Raw genomic sequence first — 18,043 nt, 5'->3', positions numbered from 1 at the left:
GCTATTTAATCTATATATAATAACGTCATATACATAAATAGCCCTACATTACTAATATTCACCTCATAAATTGTTGTTTGTTAATTTTCATATAAGCAATATTTTAATATATATTACCGTATAATAATATAATAATTTCATTATTTCTTTAAACTATTAAACTTTTCAAACCAATTATTACATCTATCCAATTATTATTATTATCAATAGAAATAATATTATTATTAGCATAATTCATTATTAATATTAGTTGTACTTTTTATAATTCATTAGTTTACTATAAAATAAATTAATACTAAAATAATATTTATTTTTCATTATTTGTTATAAAAAACAACTACCCCATAATTAATTATCATATTTATAATTATACATAATTATAACCCTTAAATATAATTATGTAAACGCTTATTTATTTAAATATAATAATAATTAGCAAGAAAAAAAACTACCCGTCAAACAGTTGAACCATGAAAATGTACTCTACATAAAGAGGGTATGAACTATGAAGGTTTCACAGAAATCATATAATACAAAAAATTTTAGTATTCATGGCAATGCAGCATAACATAACCTACACATGATGCAGGATATACAATTATGCCTGCAGCCATGTACTAGCCCATCTTCTTAGGCTGTAACAGTTTTTGTTTTGACCCCAATTTTTTTCCAAGACACACTAGGCATAATTTGTTTAGTGTCAACACGGTCCTTGTACTGAACAGCGAAGTTCAGCAGTGAATCAAGGAGAGAATCTGAAAGAAAGTGTGGTTTGAGTCCCAGATCAACAAGTTTAGTGTTCTTGCAATTGTAGTAATGCTCTTCTGCCTCAACTCTTGGATTAGGCACATGGATAGTTTTCACATCAAGGCCCAGCTTCTCACCAGCTTTGGTAACAAGCTCGGCAAGCTGATTCACTGAAAACTGCTCAGTGAATTGGTTGAAGACTCGGAACTCCCCTGGCTTCGCAGGGTTTGCAATCGCAAGCTCAACACATTGAACTGTATCTCTTATGTCAAGGAAGCCCCTAGTCTGAAATATGTGTATTACAATATACAGACAAAAAATTAGCATCAGAGAATTCAGAAATTCTCCTATAGACAGATGATCAGATCAATACAACTAATTTAGGAGACAAGTGTAAGAAAATAGTGCAACAGAAGAATCAAATCCTGTTGTTAAAATCTCAGCGGAACAAGGTGCAAAAGGCAGATAAAATCAACATTAGTAATGTATAATATTTGCAAACACTATTCACGGTTATTATCAATGAGTCTCAAATATCTAGATTTTGTTGCAATATGCACAACTTGAGGTTACCAAGAAGTATAAAGCAGGACTTGTTTAATACAGCTACCCGTAAGTTTCAAAGAAAAATGTGGAGCTACATCGGTGCTCTTTGATTCTTCTCAGTGGTCTAATAGACAATAGATTATACATGCAATATAAACATGCCCCAGTTGAAATATTGTCAAATCCCTCTCTTCTGCATATCAATAACAAATAAACATAATAATGTGGGTATGTTACCTGGCCTCCTTTACCATACACAGTCAGAGGATGACCAACAGCAGCCTGAACACAGAACCGGTTCAATGCAGTTCCAAATATTCCATCGTAATCAAACCTGTTATACAGCTCTTCATGCAGTGCAGTCTCATCTGTCCTTACCCCATATACCACTCCTTGATTCAAGTCAGTTGCTCGAATGCCCCAAGCTTTGCAAGTGAAAGCTATGTTATGTGAATCATGTACCTTGCTTAGATGATAGAATGAGCTAGCTTGTTTGGGATATGGCAACGTGTCTGTCCTTCCATTGTGAGTAATGGTAATGTAACCTTCCTCAATATCAATATTTGGGGTCCCATATTCGCCCATGGTCCCGAGCTTAACTAGATGACACTGCTCTCTGAACTCTTTTATGGCAAAGAGCACGTTCAGTGTCCCAACAACGTTGTTTTGCTGGGTATACACAGCTCTTGACCGATCTATCATAGAGTAAGGAGCAGACCGTTGTTCCCCAAAGTGGACAACAGCATCAGGTTCAAATGTCTTGAAGGTTTCAGATAAGAACTCAAAATCACATATGTCTCCAATGTAGAGCTCAATATTTTTTCCAGTGAGAGATTTCCAACAATGAAGACGATTCTGGATGGAGGAAATTGGTGTTAGAGACTCCAGTCCAAGCTGGTGATCAAAAAGGCGTCGCACAAGACTGTCAACAATGGCAACCTCATAACCCTTGTTAGAAAGATGCAGAGCAGTTGCCCAACCACAGTATCCATCTCCACCAATGACCATGACTCTCTGTGGTTTAAAAGGATTACCAGAGCTAGTTTGAACTGGGGTTTCCTGGCTAGTTGAAACTGCAGCAGCATGTACTGATAGAGAATGTTTTCTTAGCTTCTGTTCTTGCAAGAAAAACCCTCTAGATGAAGGTTTAGAATTATTGCAAGAAACCGCTATTGAAAATGGTGTCGAGCATTGCTTAAAAGGTTTTAAGTAAGGTTTATTTCTAGAGCAGATAGTCAATGAGTAAGAGGATGATAGCAATTGAGCCATCTCAATCAGAGGATCCTCTAACTACGTTCAGCACACTCCTGAAACAAGAATTAAAAACCCATCACTTGCATTTCACTTTGAACAATACTAAAACATTTACTTCATCAAGCAAGTAATAATTATTCAAAGACTCATCAACATTTTTTCCAACATTGTGAATCAAAAGCAAGTAACCAAGAGTGAATACTTGTAATACCAAGAGCATACATCAATACATAATAAATCTCACAAATAAAAATCAACAAAAGGAAAGGAATAAACCCACTCAGAGAAATGGATATTAAGCGTATGTATACATTATTTTAGTTAAGAAAAAAAGACAGGAATACCAACTGGCTAGGGTATCACATCACAGTGAAGAGCTCAAATCACTCATATTTAATGACCTTAAAATATTGAACACCATATTCCCAAAGCCATGCCTGGTTTGTTATAATCTTTTGCAAAAGAGGATAAAAATGATTTACGTTAATAAAAATCCATTCATTTGCCTTGCACTTTGGTTTATAACACAGCACACAGTTCCTCAAGCAATTAATAATGATGATTCACGGTGCCATTAACCCAATTTCAAGCTTTGGTGGATCAGAAGAACGTGACAAGAGAAACAGAAAAACTTTTGAATTGCACAAGCAGGCATCAACACAATACGAAACAGGGTGAATTAGTAGGGTGTCAGTAGCAAATTACTACAAAGAGAACTTCAAGTTGTCACCTTTCACTCCCTCTAAAGATACTAACAGTCATTTAACTCATGCCCGCTTCGAAATGTAGAAAGATGAAAACAAAACATAACACTCCATGCAATAAAAACGGAAATTGCAAAATGGTAAGTGATTGATCTGATTACCTTGAGAGAACTCGAAATCAGTGTAAAATGAAGAGGAACTCAGAAGGGTGAAGTGGATTTGACTCTGGTTATGGTTGTGGATAAGGGTAAAATCCGCTGTCTCTGCAACTGCAGTGTTTGGGTTTGGGAATCAAAAAGGGTGAAGAGGAATATCCCTTGCTTCCCTATTTTGGGAGTCCCTTGCTACAGGGTTTTATGCCCTTTATCAAATCTTATATATTTTAGACCAAAATAAACATAATTCGAAAAATCTTATAGTTGATCAAGTTACTAAGTTTTTTATGCTAAAATTCGTGTTTTAGTAGGAAAAAAAATACACAGTAAATCTCTAGTATTTGCCTAGAATCGAAACCTTATAACAAAGATATATATCATCACATAATATAGTAAATAAAACACAGTAATATGAATCAAATTATATTTTAAGTGTATTTAAAAACCATGTATTTTTTATTTATAATTAATTGATCTAATGTAACTATCAAGAAAATATAGTGTTAAGAACGGATAAAATCTTTAAATAATGAGATATTTTATTTTAATATTAAAAACAAAAGTATAAATAAAATTTTTATTAAAGAATTTAATTATTTAAAACACATACTATTTCTTTTTTATTTATTTTTTGAGTAATATGGGTCCTTTTTTCATTGAATTTTAACTATTGAATTATTTGTTTGAAGTTCAGAAAGTGCCTACATTATCATGATAATAAGATCTTTATTTGTATAAGATCAGTTCTTTCAAAAGAATAAGTTGGTTTTAGTTCTTTTCTTTAACTTTGTGTTTTTCAACCCATGTGATGTTAGTTTTATCGCATGTGTCATTTGAGTCTTTTTTTAAGTTCTCTACTAATAAGTGTTTATAATTGCATACCTTTATCATGATTCGGTGTTTTATAAGAACATATAGAGTTTCTTGAGCCGAGGAAGCAATTTTAGGTTCTTTAGAGTGGTGTAAGCTTCTAACAAGTAAGAGAAGCTACTTGTGGATGATAAGTTGTTGTTTTAGTGGATCAATTAACGGTTAAACTTTGGTTTAATAATAGGTTAGAGTAATGGTTATTTTTGTGTCAAAAATGGGAGTTTCGACAAGTGAAATTCTAGAGGAGTTGTTATTATAAGGGAAAGTGTTTGGCATATGTATTCATGACAATTAGGACTTGGTTAGCTACTTAGTTCACTAAAAATTTGGTTTGTAGTATGTGAAATTTGATTTATGAGGTTTTGGGTAGTTCACTGACCAAATGAGCAAATTGGTATCAAATTTGAAGTATAAACATGTTTTCAAATCAATTACAGTGTTATAAACACTAATTTGATAATTTGGATAGGTCTTGAATGCATCCATATCAGGTTTTGAAGTTGCTGAACTCTGGCATGGCGCTGAGGGGTAAGGGTTTGGCGTTGACCTTTGCGAAGTTAGAGAGTCACTGGACTTTAGGGTGCTGAGCGACCATTTTAGGCATTGAGCGTTGCGAAGTCAGTGAGTCCTCTGTTTATGGGGTGTTGAGTGATACTTAGTGGTGTTGAGCGCCACTTCTTCCCCTACAAGTTTGGATCCATTTTCTCTTTAATTCACTAAGTGCCAATTTGGGTGTTAGGCATCTTCTTTCGAGTAATTTTATGCTTATGTGTTTTCTGATTCTATTTTGGTCTATAGTGATTATAAATATATTTAATTCATTACTTGTGTGAAAATTATGGATGTTGGTGGTTGATGAACATGAATATATGTATGGTTAAAGAATGTTGTGAAAAGAGTTCCAAGGGAAATTTCTTATGGTTGTTTAGTAACATGATGTATTGATATAGGGACTCGATCTTGGAATATATCATGACGTTCACAAAAATCATATTTTATGACGTACAAAAACGAACTATGACGTACATAGTTTTGTAAGTTATAATAGGTTTACATATTTTATGACGTAACAAAAATTTACGTTATCTGAACATATTATGACACTGTTTCTAAAAGAAATAACTCTAATGAATGTGAACATAGATAATTTTACTCAATATCAACTTGAAACAATTTTCTCCAATATTCATATAAAAAAAATGGACAGATTTTAGAAAATTGTTTCAAGTTGATATTGAGTAAAATTATCTATGTTCACATTCATTAGAGTTATTTCTTTTAGAAACAGTGGCATAATATGTTCAAATAACGTAAATATTTGCTACGTCATAAAATATGTAGACCTATTATAACGTACAAAACTATGTACGTCATATTTCGTTTTTGTACGTCATAAAATATGATTTTTGTACTAGTGAATGTAGGGAGCTGTTGGTCATTCTCAGCAATTGGTGCTGTGGAAGGAATTAATAAGATAGTGACTGGCGAACTGATTTCATTATCAGAACAAGAATTGGTGGATTGTGATACAGGATATAACATGGGATGCAATGGAGGACTTACGGACTATGCATTTGAGTTCATCATCAACAATGGAGGCATCGATTCCGAGGAGGATTACCCTTACCGTGCTGTTGATGGTACATGTGACCAGTATAAGGTTAGTAACTTGGTCCTAATCTTTTAAGAAAATAATTGCTTCTAAAACATAGTTATCAATCAAATTCTTATGTTCCTTTGTTTTGTTTGTTTATTTTGCTAATGTGCAGAAAAATGCCAAAGTTGTTTCTATTGATTCTTATGAAGATGTTAATTCCTATGATGAGTTAGCATTGAAAAACGTCATTGCAAATCAAACCGTGAGCGTTGCTATTGAAAGAGGAGGAAGGGAATTCCAATCTGATTTTATTCATGACCTGGGAAAAGAAGGTGTGCCTATTGCATGGAAAGATGTAGAATGGGAAGATCCAAAGTCCAAAGTTTTGAGTCTAAGTGAAAAACATGTGGTTTATTTTTTTCTTTTGATTAGAACATAAAAACTTCCACTCTTTCCCTATTCAATTTTAAACAAAATTGGTTTTGCAATGTTGATATAATTTTTTAATCAGTATATTTCATATTTGTCAGGGTGTCTTCTCTGGAAGATGTGGAACAGCACTAGATCATGGTGTTGTGGTTGTTGGGTATGGTACAGAAAACGGTCATGATTATTGAATTGTGAGGAATTCATGGGGTGCTGATTTGGGAGAGGAAGGATACATCAGAATGGAAAGAAATCTGGGTAACAGCAGATCAGGAAAGTGTGGAATTGCAATCTAGCCATCTTATCCCGTTAAGAGTAGTCCAAACCCACCCATTTTGCTGATTGTAAAATACGAAGTTTGATTTAGATAACCATTGGATTTAAACTACTTGATGGAGCAGTTATCTTCAATTACTAGTGATTAAAGAAAATATGATTTTTGTACGTCATAGTTCGTTTTTGTACGTCATAAAATATGATTTTTGTACTAGTGTTCCAATAATCACTCCATCTCAAATATAGAAGGGGGTTTTGTGGTGAGGAGTAGCAGGAGGTCCTAATCTATAGTTTGATTCTTTTGTTATAGGATATAGAAGGGGGTTTTGTGGCGAAGAGTAGTAGGAGGTCCTAATCTATAGTTTGATTCTTTTGTTATAGGATATAGAAGGGGATTTTGTGGTGAGGAGTAACAGGAGGTCCTAATTTATAGTTTGATTCTTTTGTTATAGGTGGCAGACGGGTTAATATTGTGTGGTAGCTTGGGCGAACAAGTTGTTCTACAACTACAAGTGCAAAACTGCTTATAGTCTGACATTAATACATATATCTGGATGGTCAAGTCTAGAGTTAATGTGTGCATGCTTAGGATTTGTTTGATTGGCTTATGTTCAATTGATGTATTATTAATTAAAATGTATAATTATCTCTTTGGTAAAATTAGCTTACCTTTTTGGCTTTGTTTGTATGTTTTTTTGTGTTTTCTTTTGCAATGATCACCTGATTGGTATAAGTAGAGGATGACGATGTTTCAGTGGAACAGGTGCTGGGCAGCAAAGCACCAATTTATAGATAGCAGGATGAGTTCTTTTATATTTGAAGTTTTTTTAAAGCCTATATTAAAACAATTAGTTTATGTATAAGCACTCTTAGTTTTAGAAACTCTGGTTGTCGATATAAAGTTTAGTGTCATGGTTAAATTTAGATAACTCTAATGACATTTTATATGTTTCTTTTAAGTTAATTGTTCTTGTTTATTGAACATGTGATGCTTCTATAATAGTGTTAAAACTATTAAAATGTAAAATATAGGTGTGTTACAATAATTTTCATAACACATTATTAGCTTACATCTCACCTGTTATTTAAAAATAATATAAGATAATGAATTATATCTGTAAATATATTTTAAAAAAATATAATTGTAACTTGTTAATGTAGAGAAGGTTTCAATTAAAGTAATTTAGAGCATTTATAAGTTACAAAATTTATAAAAGTATTTTGGACATGCATATTTCAATTTCTTGCACAACGTATACGAGATCATCAGAAAATTTAAAAAAATAGAATAATTTATTTTGTAAATTATAAAAATATAATAATTAACTTAAAAATAGAGTAGTTTACCCCGTAAATTACTTCACTAAAAAAGTGTTTATCACATAAGTCATAATTTGATACAGGTAAACGGCAAATATAAATGGTAAAAATTAAACTAAGAAACATTATAAAAGAATGTAGAAAACTAACTTGATTCAAGTGTTCGTAAAATATAGGTTTAATATCTATTTTGGTTCCTTTATTGGAGAGTTTGTTCAAAGTCTTCCCTTTCTTAAAAAGTTCACTAAAGTCCTACTTTTTATAAAAATTTTGTGCAAGTCCTTCTTGCTAACAGCGTTAATTCTGCTAACGGCCTAGTTGGCTATTATGTGTTAAAAAAAAATTATTAATTGTGATGTGGAAATGTAATAAAATTAGGGTTAAAATTAAAATTGAAATTAGGGTAATTAGGCAAAGTGATTTTGGTCAGATGCAATTGGGATTTCTTTGCGATTGGGATTGGGGTTTCTTGGCGATCTCATTGCCATCTCCGATTCTAGTGTAGACACAGCTGCTAATGGGTTCCAGATCCTCTCCTTCTCGCGCTCTCTCTCTGTTTCACCATCACCTCCCCTCTCCGCGCTTCGTGACAACAAACAACACCATTTTTCCTTCATCGCTCTATCACAGCTTCACCACCTAGGGTTAAATTAGAAATTCAATTTGGGGTAATTTGGTGTTGGTAATGTTTTGTTGCAGGTGCAGGGATTTCGCGTTTTGGGTTGTAGGTTCGTGATGAAGGTGGTTGCTAGCGTCAATGGGCGACGGTGGTGGAATGAAACTACTATACCTTGGTTGATATATGGTGCAATGAAGGTTAGGGTTCAATGATGGAACAAAATTGTTGTGGGAAGGTTTTCATGGCTGTGCGATTTTGGCATATTTGCAATTTGGACTTTGCAAATTAGGATTCAATGATGGAACAAAACCGATGTCACGAGGTTTCCATGAATGGTTGTGCGATTTTTGCAGATCCATGATTTGGGTTTTTCGAATTAGAATTTGTGGAACAAAACTGTTGTTGTAAGGTTTCCATGACTGCGATTTTTGCAGATTTGCAATTTGGACTTTGAGAATTAGGGTTCAATGATGGAACAAAACAGCTATCGCGAGGTGGATTCACGATTTGGTGTTATAGATTACCCACTCCAAATTATCCCAAATTGAATTTCTAATTTAACTCTAACTATATTCATCATATATTAGCCAGCTGGGCAGCTCTGCTGTTAACACGCCGTAACAAAAAAGGACCTACTTGCACAGTTTTTGCAAAAGGTAGGACTTTAATGAACTTTTTAAAAAAGGGAGGACCACTTTGAACAAACCCTCCTAAAAAAGGGACCAAAATAGGTATTAAACCTAAAATTTAATGTACACTTATGATAAATATTACAAGTTGAAGTTTCTCTCTTAGTGAACTATTGCCTAACTCTCACAATTTTTTGTTATTTTAGTTTAACAGCTTTCAATTGTAAAAATGTTATTACAAGTTATTATTTATACAACCAAATTTGTTATAACTAAGTTTTGTGAAATGTGCATAAACTAATGAAGAATGTCATTGAACTAAAATGTCACTTAGATGATTTCTCTAAATAATAATAGTTTCAATAGATGACTGGACATTTTATTGAGACTATACATATGCTAGAACTTGTTAAAATCTCATTGCTTCTATCATGAAAACAAAAGTAAAAAGAAACAAAAAGACAGGCAAAGAAAATAAATGGACAATTTGGTTACTACCCTTTTATGGCTAGTTTGTAAGAAACATCATCTTTTGTTCATTTTATATTATTACCTTAATGTTCAACTAATTGTCCATTATTCAGTTTCATGAGCACTCAAACAAGGTTCGTTTTTTCAAATTTTGTGTTGTCTTGCAAAATTGGGCACATTTTCTTTTTGTCGGTTTTTCTTTCTTAAGGAAATGCTACCTGCTAGTACCCACTGTCGTTGTTCATGAATATTTTGTGCACTCTTGAATGTTTGAAAAATGATGAGAAATCTTTGGCCATTCTGAGGTGTTCACGATATTCATCATGGCATGTAAATGGTCTATGGTATTTGTAATGCAAGTCTTTCATACAAAACAACCACCTGAGACACCAAGAAAATATGAACGGAAAACAAGGGGGAAATATGTACTGTATTTAACTTTTGTTGATGCTGAATCGTGAAACATTCTACACTCTACTATCGAAATATAACAGGTCTGACACAGTTTTCACAGACAAAAAACTCCTCACATCCCAAAAGGATTAGGATCATCCATATCTCTTTGTTTACCTGCAGATTTAGAGGAAACAGAGAATTAGTTTTTCAAGATAGTATAAATTCAACTTGAGACTATTGCTTAAAATGCCTGAATCTTCTTGTAATGAGTTATATAGAATTCATTTTCCGAAGAAAATTTATCATATGACAAGTGTGTGGAAGAGGCCGTTGGATATTTCTTATTGGATATATTTCCTTCAACATTTTCTAATATTCAGTTTTCAGACAGTTTGACATGTTTTATGTTGACAATTGCATGTCACTTTAAGGGTAAACTCAAAAAGAAAAAAGCGGAAAATTCTAACTGAGTGTAATATATACCTTCCAGCTTGAATTTATTTTTCATAGAAAGCTATTCCACTCTTTGCCAGTTTGCTCAACTTCATTTTGTTATGGTTGGCATGACTGTTTCAAAAGCTTCCACCAGCAGCTCCACTTTTCTTTTCCTAGCCGGGGTTAATTTGGAAACAACCTGTCGAAGTGCATAATCAAGCATCCATTCTTCAGTTCCTTTTCTTTCTTCCATGTCTTGATGCCTTAAGTTAACTTTTTCAGCTTCTGAATCAGGCTCTAGAGGTAGATATCTGGGGCCTCTTGGATTGAATTTCCTTACTTTTTCCAATGACTTGATGAATCTCCTAAGAAGAATCACTTTTTTAAGATTGCTCCAACTTCTAGACAATGGCTGGTTTTTTTTGCATTGTTCCTTTAGTTCTGCTGATTCTTTTTGCTGTTCTTGGAGTATTTCATTCCCAGATTCCATCTTTTCTTCTTTTTGGTTCAGATCTTCACTGTACACTCTTTCAGTTCTGTCAGATTGTTTGGAGTTGTCTGATATTGTGCTGCCAGTGAGTGACTCCTTGTCTGCTAAGTCATCCTGATCATCTGGAAGAATTGAATCAATGGCTTCTTCTACCATCTTGATGGCTTCTATCTGTTGAAGTGCAACTTCTGGATCAGCTGCAGCATGGTCCTTGAATTGCATCTCTTGATTACTCACAGTTGTGCCTTCGTAAGAGATGGAAGATCCTCGTGTTGTGCTTCCATCAAATGCTGACTCTTTCTCATCTTCACCATCAATCAGTGACTTGGAATTGCTTTCAGCCATATTTGATACCATGTGTTTATACACCAAGAACCACAATCCTGTGTTGTTCTGTTTCTCCACAGGGGTCTCAGGTTCAACAGAAGCACTCTTAGGTGCTTTAGATTGTTCCTTTGTAGGGAACTCTTCAACAGTCTCGGTTTCCAACTTAACTTTTTTAGTTCCTTCTTTTCCATCAACTGATGATTCATCTAATAGCTTCGCAGGTGCTCCTGAACCAATCAAGTTAGATCTGAGTGATCTAACTAGACCTTCTACTATTAAACTTTTAGACATGGAAAGCTTTTCCCCATTATCACCAATCAGATTCTTGGTTTCGACATCTCTTCCAGGTGACTCGGATTTGATATGTCGATTTTCTGTATTCAAACTGGATAGCAAGTCTTCTGAAACATCATTGACTACTGCCTTGGTTGATTCCTCCACATGGCTGCTTGTAAATTCAATTGGCTTATTTAAGGAACTTGATCTGGTATCTTTGACCTCTACAAGAAAAATATTATCATTGTCACTTGATAACTTCTCATTATCATAACTTCTGGCTAAAGATTCCTTTCCATTCAAGTCTTCTTCAATATCTCTAAATACAGGCATATTATTGACTGCCTCGGTCTCAGTATAGTCAACACATCTTTCTTTAAGCATAATAGGACTGTGCATTTCTATCATTGGATCATCACCAGTACTAACAGCCAGTTCCATGGTACTCTTATGAGAAAGTGATGCTTCTTCCTTGCTATGATTTGAGGAATTCTCAAGGGATTGAATTAGATTTGATTGATGCTCCGTTGTTAAGGAAAGCCGTGTACTATTTTCGACATCTTGAAATGGCTGAACTGTTTCAAAAGCTTCTACTAAAAGTGTCACTCTTCGTCTTTGAGCAGGTGCAAGTTTAGAAATAACCTTTTGAAGTGCATAGTCAAGCATCCATTCCTCAGCATGCTTTTTCTCTTCTGCTGTTTGGTGCTTGAGAAAAACTTTTTCCATTTCAAAGTTAGCATCAGAAGGAAAACGTCTTGGTCTTTGAGGATGGATATTTCTTACCTTCTCCAATGCTTTTACAAACCTTTTCCACAGGATTAACTTTTTCAGATTGCTCCAGCTTTTCGGTGCTCTTTGATCAGATTTGGTCTCCATCCTCTGTGCTATTGGAGATTCTGTGGATTCTGAGGTTTTCCATTCTGTCTGGCCATCGTTTTTTTCTAAGAGTACCTCATCTGAATCAGCGCCTTCAGATTTGGAATTATCATCAGAAAAGAGTTCTTCAGGTTCTGGGAGAAGAATTTCATCAAACGCTTTCTGCACCAGCTCAATTACATTCTTATTTTCATCATCCATATCCTGGTCTGTATCACAATCTTCTCTACAATTAGAGTTGTTTACTTCATTAGTCGTAAGGAAACCTTGCTCTCTTCCTTCCTTGTCCCCTCCATCAAAGGGCTGCTTGTTTTCACATTTCCCAGTGTTACTTAGTACAGCATGTTTGTACACCAAGTGCCACATGTTGATGTGCTTTTTATCTCTTTCCTGCATTCCACATGCCAGATCAGTAGTGCTAGCATGTGTAGACTCTTTCGGTACAGAACTCACCTCAAGTACTTCATGGTCTGGCTCCATATTTTTGCCTGTGTTGGTTACTTCTCCCTCCAACATCTCAATATCAGGAGCAGAAAACTGAACTCCATCTGTTGATACTGGTTCCACACTTTCAGTAACTGTGAATTCTGGAGTATCATGAGGCCTAATACACGAGTCCCTTGCAAGCTTTTTCTTGTTCTGAAAATGAGATTTGTCATCTTCACTGTGGACAGTTTGAGTTTTACGAGTACCTTTCTTTGCATTACCAAACTGATTTGATCTAGTAACAGGTTGATTATCCATTTTCGTTGGCTTCTGGCTCTTCGACTTGCGCCTCCTCATTGACACAAAGCGCTTCAGTGGAGGCAGATTCCCATGGCGGTGACCATGAAGTGAGCAGTAAGAATATGGACAAACCTTGGCAACAGCTGATACTCTTTGAGAGTCACTTTCCTCTTGAGGGAAGTCAATGAGGTCAGGAAAATGGGAATCCTTCAGAGCAGAAGAGCAAGTGGCTCTAAGCAAGCTTGTGTCTAGGGATTGGCCACTCTCCATGGAAGAATTCTTTGATTTGAAAGTGGGAATCTTTGCCAAGATCCTCACAGGCTTCAAGCTTAATCTTCTGGTAATGACTCTCTGGGTTTTGTTATCAGCAGCATCACTTGCACCACTGCCATAACTAGATTCAGATGACTTTTGGCCCTTGACAGTTACAAGCATGATTGATCTAGACGACTTCACTTTCCTCTTTGGTTCGGTCCTTCCAGAAACCTTTCTCGTCAGACTCCTCTTCAGTTTCAAAGTAGACATTCTTCCCAAAGTCTTCTTAGTGAACAATAGTCTTTCTGTATTCTGCCCAAAAGCAGCATTGTATAATTATTACTCTTACTATTCTCCCAACAATTGAAACCATTCAAAATTTCAAATCATTTTTACAAATTCAGAATCTTCAAAATCAGTAGATTACCTGAACACTATCCTTTGCGTGAGAACTGCTGGTACCCTTCATGTAATGGGGAGATGCATCTGCCATATCAAGTGGTGTTACCCCCTCTAAATTTTCTGTGCTAACTGATGAGAGAATGGAGAGATGATCATATTGGGGTCTCCCTCTAATGGATGATCTCTTGCTTGGCAATCTTACAAGCCTTATTGACCTCACTTTCTTCAGTTTCTTCTTGGATTCCAGTCTTCTATTTTCTGATTGGCTGGAAACAGATTCATCTGTTCCAGACACTCCCTGAGATTCTGCAGAGTCACTCTGGCTGCCTTCAATTTCAACCTTCATTCTGCAGATTCTGTACAATTCATGGAATCAAAATCACGGAGTAAAAGATTATAGACACCACATCAATGAAAGAAAACCAGAACATGGAAAAAGAAAAAAGAGTCTGTCTTTTACCTGATTATGAGTGAAAATTATGCTGGAGATTGAGAAATGATCTTCTTTTTCTACCCTTTGTGGGTATGAGGAAAAAAAGTGTATCTTTGAGAAAATAGAGAATAGAATTATTGCTTTTCTTTTCTGCAAAGAAAACTGAGATAGAGAATCCAGAGTGTGAAGTTTTCATACAGTTGTCTTTGTTTACTGAATTTGTTACAAGACCAGATATTAATCGTAATATTAATACTATTATAATCATAGGCCTAAAAGAAAAGAAAAGAAAAAGTGGGTTTTGGCTTTTAGTTTTAGAATTGAAGGTGTCAAAAGATTAAAAAAAATGAAAAATGAGACTTGGAAAAGCTTGACCAGTAGGTTGGAATGGAGAGGAAGAGTCTATTGTGTGGAATTGACTTGGCCTGGTCAATTCGATTGGCTCTTCGTGGAAGCTACTCCTTCCTGTTTACATTACTCTCACAATTTTTACTAACACTTTCTCACAATTCAGAGTTCATTGAATCATAGGTGTTACTTTTTTTTTCTTCTAGTTTTTAATACTGTTAGTATTATTAAATATTTATTAATTAAAAATGGTATGTGAAATTTATGAAGTGATCATTACTCTATAAAGTTTTTAATATTATAGTATTTTCCTTTTATGACAGTTTAGATCCGAGGAGTAATAGTAGGGACAGATCAAGTGTGGTGTGTGGAACATAACGCGTTGATCAATGATGAGAACAAAATGGTGGGACCACCGATTTGCTCACACGCAATTGACGCAATTTATTTCCAACAAAGATCATGTCTGGTGTGGGGTTAAAGCCAATTTTTTAGGATGTGTTGTGGTGTTTGAAGTCTAAATATTGTTTTGTAAGTATTTTTAAGTGCATTAAGTTTATCTAAAAATATTTGTAAGTATTTTGATATAAAGTTAATTGATTATTTAATATAATAATAAATGTATGTAATTTAATTTTTATTTTAAATATTTATTTATAAGTTTCGTGGTAAGTTTTTTATTAATGGAGGTTTAATTGTAGCTTAATTGTGAGTAATTATATTTTATTCTTAGGTTGATCAGTTTTAAGGTTAATTTATTTTGGAATGTTTATCCTATTCAGTTCAATTTATTATTGACCAGTTTATTTGATGGTTGAACCGATACATATTGTCTTGTTCATTGAATTAGTGATTGACTGACCTGTTTGGCGATCGACTGATTTGATGACTTATATTCCAAGTCATGAGATGTGCACTTAAAACTAGTATATGACCAATCAACTTGTTTAATGACTAGTCGGATTAGAGTTGATTATTTGAACTGTAAGTTGTATAATAAAAATCACAACAATGGTATTTACAACTAGATTAAATAGGTTTTTGTCTCAATATTATACTATTTTTAATTTACTTTCGTAATTTTAAAAGTTTTTAATTTTAAATTTGAACATATTCAATTTTCATTAAAAAAATCATTTTGTTAGGTGAGCTTTTATTAAATAAAAATTTTAGGGTTAAATATGTTTTTAGTCCTTATACTTTGGGACGATTTTGGTTTTAGTCCCTCTTTCAAACTAAGGTACAATTTAGTCATTCAATTTTAGAAAACTCTGGTTTTAGTCATTTTTACCAAATTTTTTTAACTTTATTTGCTATTTCAGATGCGTTTCTCTGTTAACATTGAAGCAAAAATGTGTCAAACAGTGTAAACAATCCAAATGTTATAATGAATCGTGCTTGAAACAATAAATAAAGTTAAAAAAAATTGGTAAAAAAGACTAAAACTAGAGTTTTCTAAAGTTGAAGGACTAAATTGTACCTTATTTTGAAAGAGAGACTAAAACCAAAACTACCCCAAAGTATAGGGACTAAAAACATATTTAACCCAAAAATTTATCCTAAATTTTATTACTATTTTGTTTTATAATCAAAAGATGTAAATATAAATCTTAACACTAGTAAATTAATATTCTGAGCATTTGTCTAAAAACCTTCTAAGAATGTATAATAAATGCTTGTAAAGCACTCTTACCTGATCTCATCCGTAGAAAATTTTAGAAAAAATTATAATACATGAAAGTTTTTTTTTTTTAAAAATTTTTGGTTAAAATGTCTCTTTAGTTTCTCAAAAGTAATTTTTTATGATTTAAAGAAAAATAAAGATAACTAACACTGTTTCACGTTAGAAATATAGTTTATGGAAATTTTAAACATTTCTTAGCTTTTTATTATTGTCATTCTTGTTGTTTTTGAATGGTCTATGTGGCGATTATCTATGTTTTAAAAGTATGGTTCACTAGTTTTGTCTTTGTCGTGAATGAAAACTTGAGTTGTGGTGAAAGGATCTAATAAGGTTTTAGCCGGTGAAAACCAAACAAAATGGTCTCGTAGCATTCACACTAGGAAGCTACCATAGAGATATAAAATATTATATCTCATTCCAACAACTAAGAATGTGGTGGATCACACGACAATTTAAGGGAATTCAGATTTTTTTTTTGTGAACTTTTCTTTACTATCTTTCAATATATATATATATATATATATATATATATATATATATATATATATATATATATATATATATATATATATATATATATATATATATATATATATATATATATATATATATATATATATATGGGTTTGCTAACTTGTGTATGTCTGTTTTTCAGTTGGTACATCTTAGCAATGTGTACCGGGTTTCACTAGACAAAAATACCCTTATATATCATGAATTCTATGTTTTAAGGTTAAAGGTATTTTAAAAATTTTCATTCTCAAAATTAAAAAAATAAAAAAAGAAACCCCCAAACCCTTACCCACCTCTCTCATTCTTCTCAACCCTTTCTCTTTCATCTCTTTCACTCTAACATTTTCTCTCTTTCATCCATATTCTAGCCCCAATTGAAAAAAATCAGAAATACATACTTGCTTTATTTTAATAATTTTCATTCTCAAGACTAAAAAAAAAACTCAAACCCTTACTCACCTCTTTCATTCCTCTTAACCCTTTCTGCTTCATCTCTCTCACTCAAACATTTTCTCTGTCATCTCTGCACTAGCCCCAACTAAAAACACACTCATTATTAAACAATTTACTTTTGTAAAGAGTTAAGTCATTTGACATATTCACCTTCCCATATATATATATATATATATATATATATATATATATATATATATATATATATATATATATATATATTAACTTATGTAACTTTTTTTTAAAGTGTACTAGATTTTAATTTTAACAATTTTAATTTCTAAAAAATATATCTTTTAAAATTCCAAAACTCGTCCAAAAAGAAATTATCATTAAATAATTTTCGAAGATTTTGTTTAAAACTGTTATAATTTTTGGGAGTTTTAGTCAAAATCATCATTATCTACAGAGGTTGTTAAAAATTGTTGTTACTTGCACAAAACTATCAGAACTAATTAGGGTTTGAGAATCACCAGAACTTGCACAGGTTCTTGAAATCGTTAAAACTTGAAAGAATTTTCCAAACTGTCAAAACTGTAACTACAAGAACTTACAAGAGTTCCATAACCGTCGGAAATGCATCATATTTTTTTTATTGTATTATATTAGTTTATTATGATAAAAAAAATCCTCTAATAAACAAAACATATAATAAAATAATTTGAAACTAAAATTGAATATTATATAAAATAAACTTTAAACATGTTTAATACAAGTAATTGTTCAATATAAAATAATAAAATTATTCAAGAATTTAATCTTTTTCAATCAATTCATCCTCATTTGGTACACTTCCTTAATCAGATACCTATAAT

The 18,043-nt window shown here is 33.0% G+C and overlaps 2 protein-coding genes across 3 annotated transcripts; both read right to left on the bottom strand.

Moving 5' to 3' along the window:
- Positions 1-440: 440 nt before the first annotated feature.
- Positions 441-3,614, bottom strand: LOC106752582 (UDP-sulfoquinovose synthase, chloroplastic). The gene is made up of 3 exons (XM_014634295.2): positions 3,413-3,614; positions 1,531-2,600; positions 441-1,032 (listed from the first exon to the last, which is right to left on the bottom strand). The coding sequence occupies exons 2-3, from the start codon at positions 2,560-2,562 to the stop codon at positions 631-633; spliced, it is 1,434 nt and encodes a 477-aa protein (XP_014489781.1). The 5' UTR covers positions 2,563-2,600; positions 3,413-3,614; the 3' UTR covers positions 441-630.
- Positions 3,615-9,883: 6,269 nt separating this feature from the next.
- LOC106752570 (interaptin) lies at positions 9,884-14,468 on the bottom strand. 2 transcript variants are annotated; one of them, XR_001375156.2, is made up of 4 exons: positions 14,258-14,468; positions 13,823-14,153; positions 10,494-13,707; positions 9,884-10,184 (listed from the first exon to the last, which is right to left on the bottom strand). XR_001375156.2 is itself a non-coding variant. In XM_014634281.2 (3 exons), the coding sequence occupies exons 2-3, from the start codon at positions 14,141-14,143 to the stop codon at positions 10,555-10,557; spliced, it is 3,474 nt and encodes a 1,157-aa protein (XP_014489767.1). In that variant the 5' UTR covers positions 14,144-14,153; positions 14,258-14,468; the 3' UTR covers positions 10,493-10,554. The 2 variants fall into 2 exon arrangements, 1 of the variants encoding a protein (XP_014489767.1); XM_014634281.2 differs by lacking the exon at positions 9,884-10,184 and having other exon boundaries at positions 10,493-13,707.
- Positions 14,469-18,043: the final 3,575 nt, after the last annotated feature.

This window comes from Vigna radiata, unplaced genomic scaffold (genome assembly GCF_000741045.1).
Source record: "Vigna radiata var. radiata cultivar VC1973A unplaced genomic scaffold, Vradiata_ver6 scaffold_154, whole genome shotgun sequence".
Taxonomy (NCBI): Eukaryota; Viridiplantae; Streptophyta; class Magnoliopsida; order Fabales; family Fabaceae; genus Vigna; species Vigna radiata.
Note: the sequence above shows the minus strand (reverse complement) of the source record. Positions and strands in the feature narration are given on the sequence as shown.

Coding starts and splice junctions, on each gene's coding strand:
- LOC106752582 (XM_014634295.2), bottom strand. CDS start 2,562: ATGGCTCAATTGCTATCATCCTCTTACTCATTGACTATCTGCTCTAGA. Junction 1,033..1,530: donor TGTATGGTAAAGGAGGCCAG/GTAACATACCCA, acceptor CACATATTTCAG/ACTAGGGGCTTCCTTGACAT.
- LOC106752570 (XM_014634281.2), bottom strand. CDS start 14,143: ATGAAGGTTGAAATTGAAGGCAGCCAGAGTGACTCTGCAGAATCTCAG. Junction 13,708..13,822: donor ACGCAAAGGATAGTGTTCAG/GTAATCTACTGA, acceptor GCTTTTGGGCAG/AATACAGAAAGACTATTGTT.